At 29.5% G+C, this 9,696-nt stretch overlaps 2 protein-coding genes across 2 annotated transcripts; one reads left to right on the forward strand and one right to left on the reverse strand.

The window, feature by feature from the left end:
- The first annotated feature begins 448 nt into the window (after positions 1-448).
- On the forward strand, positions 449-958 carry LOC132933701 (uncharacterized). The gene has a single exon (XM_060999984.1). The coding sequence runs from the start codon at positions 449-451 to the stop codon at positions 956-958; it is 510 nt and encodes a 169-aa protein (XP_060855967.1).
- A 7,982-nt stretch (positions 959-8,940) lies between these two features.
- On the reverse strand, positions 8,941-9,450 carry LOC132933892 (uncharacterized). Its single transcript, XM_061000165.1, has one exon. It carries the CDS (start codon positions 9,448-9,450, stop codon positions 8,941-8,943), a length of 510 nt encoding a protein of 169 aa, XP_060856148.1.
- Between the last annotated feature and the right edge of the window lie 246 nt (positions 9,451-9,696).

Here is a 9,696-nt window from a genome sequence, read left to right on the forward strand (position 1 = left end):
AGAAAAATTAAGGAAAAACGGAAATTTTTACGCAAAATCTGTTTTCGAGAAAATCGATTTTGGTTTTTAGTGTAACTCTAAAACAAATGACCGTAGGGACATGAAATTTTGACTGAATGTTTATATTAGCATTTTCTATACACCATAAAATTTACAAAATATTTTGACTCTTTTTGAGCTGTTTACGGCCATTGTCAGTTTTCAATTTTTTTAATTTTTTTTTCTATAAATATCAATAAAATTTTATCTGTTGATTAAAAAAGCTTGAAAATTTAATAGAAGGCTCCTAGGTTATTGTTTCAAAGGCAGATTACCTTGTTTTACATATATAACATGTATGTATTGTATGTTTACAGACGCTTACTGAACACATTGCGACTCGTACGAATTTCAGGCGTAGCTTTTGGGATATTTACACATTTTTTGCTGTACCTACGTGCCAATAAAAATGAAATCAATAAATTCTGCGTTTTTTTACATATTGTTAGCAATTGCATTATGTACACCAAATGTTTCCTCGTACTGTGGAAACGATAGACAAATCGAAGATTTACGAACGGCGTTAATAACACAGGAATCCATTTCCACGGTATTGACAACACTAAGCGCAATACCGGTAACCGGTGCGACGTTAGCGTTCGCGCAAATGATGATGTCCGGTCGATTTGGTTTGCATTTGAAAGAAGTGTTTAAAGAAATGAAAACTTCTTTGGATAAGGATCATAGAGACTACAATCAGTGTTCAGAAATCTTAGAAAAAACAGTAACAGCAAGCACACTCATCAAGTCAACTAGTTTTGGGTTCTCTCTGACGGCAATGATACCGGGTGTCGGTTTGGCATTTTTAGCTCCGAGGTTAGGTACATCGATATCTGCTATGTTACTTATAAGAGAAAGATTAGAATTTTGGCAAAATCTTGGTTGCCAATATGCTACAACAAGAGATTGTAATTTATAGGTGAATCAATAAATGTATATTAATTAATAAATAAATAAAAAAATTAACGTAGGTACATGAAATTTTGACTGAATGTTTATATTAGCATTCTCTATACACCATAACATTTTCCAAATATTTTGACTTATTTTGAGCTGTTTACGGACATTTTCTGTTTCCATTTTTTTTAGTTTTTTTTTCTATAAATATCAATAAAATCTTATTTGTTAGGTAAAAAAGCGTGAGAATTTAATGCAAGGATCCTGATATATTGTTACAATAGCAGTTGAAAAATATTAAAAATATATAGGCACAACTCTTTTTGAAGCATTTAAAGTTCAAATTTTGACAAAATTTATCAAAATTAAAATTTAATAATTATTTTGTAGTTAAAAATTTATAAAATGTTCAACTTTTATAGCTAAGGATTGAAAATTTAAAACAAGGCTCCACGTAAATAGGTTATATATAAATTACTTTATTCACAATAATATCGTCAAATATACTTGGTAATATCATAGGCTGACTGACCGTTTTCGCTCAGAATCGTTTTTCTTATAGAATGATATTATATCATTGAATTCAAATTTAATACCATCCATTACAGTGACCCACTTGTAACCTACTGTACAGCAGAGCGACATCCACTTATCCACCTTTTTTAACTTAACTTTAACTTTTGTGCTCGTTAATGTCCAGCCTTACGAATAACATACATTTATTCTTAAGTATAGAATTTTTTTAATTTCTTATTAAAATTTAATAGTAGCTAAAAAAATCATATTAACATCATTTAGCACGTTCTGAAACCTGCAGCACCACCCTAATTTTATATTTTTGTTAGTAATAAACTGATGTTATAAAATAATCATACAAGTTTCATACTATTTTTCATTTTAAGAAGTAAGTTAAGTTTATTTATTTATTTTTTAATTTTATTATATTTCACTATTTAAATCTATTTCGTTTTCATGTCAAAAAATATTTACCGTCAATTGTTAAAAGTTAAAAGTCTATATCATTTGAATCTAACTTATTTGCAAAAAATAAATAGTGAAATGCGTGTGTGGTGAAGGTAAGAGAATATACAAATAACGTCCATACACATATTTATACCAATCACAATCACATAAATACTAATTGTAATCAAAAATTAAATAGTTCAGTATTTGTAATTAAAATAATTAAATAGTTAAAATAATGTGTGTTAGGTATTAATTAATTGATATTATAGAATATTAATTTTAGAATCTTACTTTAATCTGTTGGCTGTTCACCATAATGTATAATCAGTTTTTATATAACATTTTTCTCAAATTTTACTTACATTGTACTCTTAAAAAACTTTTATTTGAATAATCGAATGCATTATATACATTTATTAGGTACGGTAAAAAACACCATAAAAAATGTGTTCGTATAAGTGTATAACTATAGTAGGTAGGTACTACTTAAATAGTAATGTTAACTTCAAATGATATTAATTATTCGTCTTAAAATGATTAATACCTGATAAATTTATTACCAAAAGTTAGCAAATAGTTAGCAAATAATAGCAAATTTACTATAGAAGTTAGCAAATCATTATTGAGGCAGTTATAAGCATTATTTATTTGGGTGGGCCAAGTTCAGGTAACCCACCCACTTTGTCCGATCGTCTCCAAACAAACTCCGGTAGTTAGCAAACAGTTAGCAAATAATAGCAAATCAATTTTTGAAGTTAGCAAATCAAAATTCTATTTTGGCCGATTTTAGAAAAAAAAATTCCAGCCCACCCACTTTGTCCGATCGTCTCCAAACAAACGCCGGTAGTTAGCAAACAGTTAGCAAATAATAGCAAATCAATTTTTGAAGTTGGCAAATCAAAATTCTATTTTTGGCCGATTTTAGAAAAAAAAATTCCAGCCCACCCACTTTGTCCGATCGTCTCCAAACAAACGCCGGTAGTTAGCAAACAGTTAGCAAATAATAGCAAATCAATTTTTGAAGTTGGCAAATCAAAATTCTATTTTTGGCCGATTTTGGAAAAAAAATTCCAGCCCACCCACTTTGTCCGATCGTCTCCAAACAAACCCCGGTAGTTAGCAAATAGTTAGCGAAATAATAGCAAATTATTAATTATTATTTTTGCATGACTCTTTTATATTATTTTTAGATTATGAATTACGATAATATCCATAATAAAACTCATATACTCATATACGATATTAGTTATTACTTATTATGTGTAATTTTTAGTGTTTTATAAAATAGATACGTGTATGAGTATGATTTTTCGTATCCTTGGTGATATGACAACTTCTAAAATATTCTCAATCTGCTTGATTAGCGTACATAAGCCTTTTTTATGGGTGGGGGGTTACAAAAATATTTTCATATCTACATTATATGGGATTTGACCATGTTATAAATAGTATAGTTAATACCTACTTCACTTTCACGAACTTCACGCCCGTGTATTATTTGGCTGTAATAATATTATATACTAATTAGTGACATAAAGCAAATAAACGTGTTGTGTTATTTTACCACCTCAATCCAAACTAGTGGTGAATTGCTGAAGTCCCCAACAAATATTATTTGTGTTCCATAATCCTGTATAATATTAATATCTTAGTCCGTTAATAGATTTACATTAGTCGTGTTCATCTTATTAGCAGTAACCACGACATGTGATGATACCAGAAGACATTAATCGTGTGAAAAAAACACAGACTACAGAGTGTGATGCTTACACGATGATTGAACACTGGTTGATCATGATCCGGTCGTAGTGTTAGTTTGGATTGAGGTGGTAAAATAACACAACAAATATAGAATTTTGATTTGCCAACTTCAAAAATTGATTAGCTATTATTTGCTAACTGTTTGCTAACTACCGGCGTTTGTTTGGAGACGATCGGACAAAGTGGGTGGGCTGGAATTTTTTTTTCTAAAATCGGACAAAAATAGAATTTTGATTTGCGAACTTCAAAAATTGATTTGCTATTATTTGCTAACTGTTTGCTAACTATTAATTTTAATAAAGCAGAGAGCCTCAACACATTTAAATTGCAAAGAAACACATAACTACTTTGGACATTGGTATCTTTCCTAAAGGGAAAGTGCATCTAGTTGGATACGTTAAACAGGTAACGATTGAATGTTGTTTTCAAATACATCGGGAAAAACAAAAAGACAATTATTGAAAAATGATTATATTTTTGACAAAAATTGATTTTGTTTTATAAGTGTAACTAAAAAAAAACTACCTCGTTATAGATACATGATTTGTTTGCCGAATTTTCGTATTACCATTTTCTACACACATTACAATTTTTAAAACAATTTTACTCTTTTTGACCTAGTTATGCGAATAATACATTTTATTTTTTTCGATTACTTTTGTTTTTAAAATTATATTCAATAAAATGTTCTTTGCTATGTCAAAGAGTTTGAAAATGCAATACGGGCATCCTATTGTAGTTTCTGTAATATATGTTCACAAATATAAGAGATACATAGCCACCATTTTTCATAAGCATTTAAAGTTCACATTTCGACAAAATTCGTCAACAATTTGCAAATTATCTCGCAGTTAAAAATGTTTTAAATGTTCGATTGTATATTTAGCTTATGCTTATAGTAAAAATTGATAACAATTGATCATAGTATTATTATTTATCAAATTGAATTAAATGTGTACATTATTGGTTTACAGGTCGTCAAACCCGTTCCCATTTACAACGAGGAAAGACAATCTTCATTGTAAAAAAGAGTATGCAGTTACCAAAAAGATTCAGTGGTTGTTATTAAAATACTTCAACTATCAACAATGGACATAATTGATGAAGACTTATATTATATTGTGATAGGTACCTATTTCCTTTAATTTGTGTACTTATTTTTCCTATGTTTCCCCCACCACCCATCAGAAAGTAATTAGTTACTTTATTTAACAAAAAAAAACTATACCTATACACTGTGCAGTTATGTTTGTGAATAAAATTATTTTGTCAATGACCAATTTATGAAAACTTTATTTTTAAATTGTATAATAAAAAAGAAAAGTAGGTAGGTTACGTTAGCTTTGTACCTGTTTAAAATCATTATAAGTTATACTATCATACTTTTCATATTTGTCGTATTGATAGTGTATATGTATTTTAAAGTTTAAAAATATATGACTAATGTAGTCTATGGACTTAAGTCTAATAAATTTCAACTTTTTAACTGTTTATTAACTCAGTCTATTTGAATATGATTAGAGCGCGGATTCGTATGATTTTACATATTTATTCTGGTTGATGGTATGATATGCTAATAATAGTGAGCACAGAATTAGTTTGAATTAGAATGTGCATTTAGTTGGATACGTTAAACAGGTAACGATTGAATGTTGTTTTCAAATAAATCGGGAAAAACAAAAAGACAATTATTGAAAAATGATTATATTTTTAGTGATAGTGAGCACTATGTAATATAATAGAAAAAAAGAAGTCTAGTGTCAGTATGCGTTCGACTGCTAATCGCCACGTAAATAAAAATATATTATTACAAAATAAACCAACTATATTCTTATATTCTTACAGTTATAAGATCACATACAGCCCACAAATTTAAATTCGTAATTTAACATTGGTCTTTCGACCAGGATAAAAGGAATCGGTGATATTCGTGAATGGTAGTCAAAATTAAAATTCGCACAGTATGTATTAAAGATAAAACGTGTGTAAAATAAGTGCGTGCGTGAAATACTCAAATAAAATATAATCATCCGTTAATCCATTCGTGTATCAGAATAACGGTAAGGTTGTCGAAAGGAGAACAATATTGGACATACCAATTCAACTTCAAAGGAGGAAAAATCTGGTAAGTCGTGTCCATATTATCTTAAATCCACTCCTTCCTAAAATAAACTATTAGGTTTTAAAAAAAAAAAAAAATAATAATAAGTCTGGGGGACATGCCCGAGTTAGGTGCCTTGAAAACCCGTAGAGGCCAATTAAAGGCCAAGCTAACAAGCTAACTGGCAAATGATGACGAAAATGTTGAAATAAATCGGACAGAATTGAGGTGCCGTCGGGAAAAGAACGAGGATGTTTGGCAAGAGTTTGAACAGGTACAAAGTGCAATCGAGCTGTTACTAAATGATGAAGAAAATGAAGAAACAACGAACTACCGCGTGGAATTTGAGGATGCATATTTTAATGCCATTTCATTATGCGATGATTTAATGTACGACAGAAGTAATGAGCAAATCGAAAATCAAGGTAACGCCGACGTTAGGCGTAATAGTAACATGCTTGTTCCGGTTCCACAGGTGACGGCAAGTAGTGGTGGTGGATTTTGTTGCAATAATTCTAATGCACCAATACAACTAGCGGCGATAAGTCTACCGACATTTTCGGGTATCTATAGTGAATGGCCTACATATTACGACATTTTTGGAATAATGGTCCACAAAAACGATCGAATAAGCGACATTCAACGGTTTTTCCATTTGCGTGCATCGTTATCGGGTGAAGCGGCTCAAGTCATACAAGGCATAGAGACGACCGCCGCCAATTATAGTTTCGCATGGGAAAGTTTGATTGCCAGGTATAACAATAAAAAGGTGCTTATTCAATCACATACTAGAGGCCTGTACGAATTATCAGTGATAAACGAAGAATCCAAACAATTACGAAAATTAATTGATAAATTAAATTGTCATATCAACGTTTTGGAGTCCTTGGGAGAAAATCCTCGTGGGTGAGGATCCATGTTAATTCATTTAATTACGAGCAAATTAGATATTAGCACCATAAAAGCATGGGAAACAATTGCACCGAAAGACGAGATACCATCAATTCAAGTACTGATACAATTTTTAGAAAAACGTTTTAAAATAGTAGAAGCTGTTGAATCGGTATCACAAATGAATATCAAAGAAAGCTCGGATTCGAAGGGAAATAAGAAAATCAATAAAGGCTATCCCGAGGAGAAAACGTATTATTCATTCGCGGCTACCGATATGACTAAATGTTACAATTGTAATTTACCACATACTATTTATAAGTGCCCTGCATTCCTAGCAATATCAGTACCCGACAGAATAAATAAAGTAAATGCACTAAAGTTGTGCAAAATATGTATGCGTCCACACAATGACAAAAAATGTCTTGGTAAAAAATGTTTCAAGTGCCATAAAGCCCACAACACGATGCTACATTTAAATGCGAGCAAAGACGGTGAAGAGAATAAAAGTAATACGATGAGTGATGACAGTCGCGGGTAACGATAATAGTAACACAAGTCGTTCCGATAACGAGACCATACCAATCACAACACACAGTACAGTCGCAGCGACGGCGGCTGCGCCCGATAAACACGTTATGTTATCCACCGCCGTGATAAAAGTATATGATAAAATGGGTAATGCGATACATTGCCGTGCGCTATTGGACTCTGGATCTCAAAACAATTTCGACCCGTGCCGGGCCAATTATACAAAAGACGAGGTTAGGATGGATAATTGCTGGTCCTATACCAAAATGCATAAAAAAAAATTAAACCAAATTCAAATTCAATTAATATTTTTATTTTTTATTTAAATTGTTTTTAAATTACTGTCGATAAAAAGTTATGAATTTCACCTGGTAAAAAATCTTGAAAATTTAATGCAAGGTTCGTCATAAGTTGCTTTAATAGTTCATCAAATATTAAAGATACACAGGCAAAACTATTTTAAATATAAATTTAAAAATTGATTTTTTTTTTTGGTGTTTATGAAACGTAGCTTTGTAAGTACATAATTTTAATAATGTAATTACGAATCCATTTATGAAACTTTTATTTTACATTTTTTTTGCATTTTTAGGTCATATTTTCTTTTTTTAGTTCGTTCCTCGGTATTTTTAATCATTTTTTTGTTGTTTTTTTTTTGTCCAATGCAGTAGTAAAGACTAAAGATGAATAAGGTACCCGCAAATAAATATATTTAAGTTTGTTTTTAACAAAATGAATGCATAAAAAAAAATTAAACCAAATTCAAATTCAATTAATATTTTTATTTTTTATTTTATACATTTTTATACATGTAAAATATAATGTACAAATAATATCCTATAAATTCAATATAAATATAAAAATTAAATTAAAAACCATTTTAAGTGAATTTTATTCTATAGTTTATGGAATTTATATTGCATTTTTTCATTTTAAGTGCATATTTTATTGAATTTTTTTCACATTTTTAATCATTTTTTAAGGTTTTTTAGTGCATTAAATTCACAGCAGTGATCATCATACAAGCTATCAAAAAAATGTTAATTTGACTAAACATAAAATGTATGTATACATTTAATGTAACTCCAATTTTGGTAAAATGAATCCAATGTATACTGGAACTTATTTATGTATTCAATTTAATATAAATATATTTAGTTTTCATATATTTTATTGTATATATAAACTATATACCTAAATAGATTTGTATTGTAAAATTATAATTTTTTATCTAGTTTTAAGTAGTATTATTTTATTACCTTTTATTATCTATCAAAACTATACATTATTTATTATTTCTTCTTGTTATTGTATAACTTATTTGTGAACTAGTTTAATTCTAAAGTTTATTTAATAATACAAGAATTAGCTTATAATTACATATTATAAGCTAATTATTGTAAACTAAACTATTCTCAGATCAAGAAATGCAACTAGGACATCATAATAAATAAATCAATAATATAATAATATAAATAATAATAATATGAAACGATAACACGGATATACGTTTTGTACTGACTACATAATACTGTATACCTACAACTAGTGTTGTACATTAAATAGATAAGAATATACATGCAAAAAAATATATTCACTAACTTCTAACAGATAATTTTTTAATAAATGAAATCAAACATAATACGGTATAATTTTGAATATTTATTTTATGATAAAAAAACATATAGCTATTATTATCGTTTACAATCAAATCATATTTAAATCATATCATTAATATACATTTATTGATTCACCTATAAATTACAATCTCTTGTTGTGGCATATTGGCAACCGGTCTTTTGCCAAAATGCTAATCTTTCTCTTATAACTAGCATAGGAGCTATCGATGTAAATAACCTCGGAGCTAAAAATGACAAACCGACACCCGGTATCATTGCCGTCAGAGAGAACCCAAAACTAGTTGACTTCAAGGCTGTGGTTGCTGTTACTGACATTTCCAAGATTTTTGAACACTGTGTGTAGTCTGTATGTTCCTTATCCAACGAACTTTCCATTTCATCAAATACTTCTTTCAAATGCCAAGCAAACCGACCAGACATTATCATTTGCGCGAACGCTAACGTCGCACCGGTTACCGGTATTGCGCTCAGTGTTGTCAATACCGTGGAAATGGATTCCTGTGTTATTAACGCCGTTTGTAAATCTTCGATCTGTTCATCGTTTCCACAGAACGTAGAAACATTGGGTGAACATAATGTAATTGCTAACGATATGTAAAAAACCACATAATATATTGCTTTCATTTTTATTGGCATGTAGGTACGAGTCGCAATAGGTCGGGTGAGCTTCTGTAAACATACAATACATACATGTTACATAAAATGTACGACAAGGTAATCTGTCAAAAAGTTGAACAAAAAGACCAAAAATACAAAATATTCTATTAAATTTAATATTTATTTAAAAAATAATTTAATTTTATTAATATTACATTAATTTGAATTTGATTGATTTGATGTATATATTATTCATGATTTGTTGGAAGGCTG

Source organism: Metopolophium dirhodum, chromosome 1, assembly GCF_019925205.1.
Source record: "Metopolophium dirhodum isolate CAU chromosome 1, ASM1992520v1, whole genome shotgun sequence".
Taxonomy (NCBI): Eukaryota; Metazoa; Arthropoda; class Insecta; order Hemiptera; family Aphididae; genus Metopolophium; species Metopolophium dirhodum.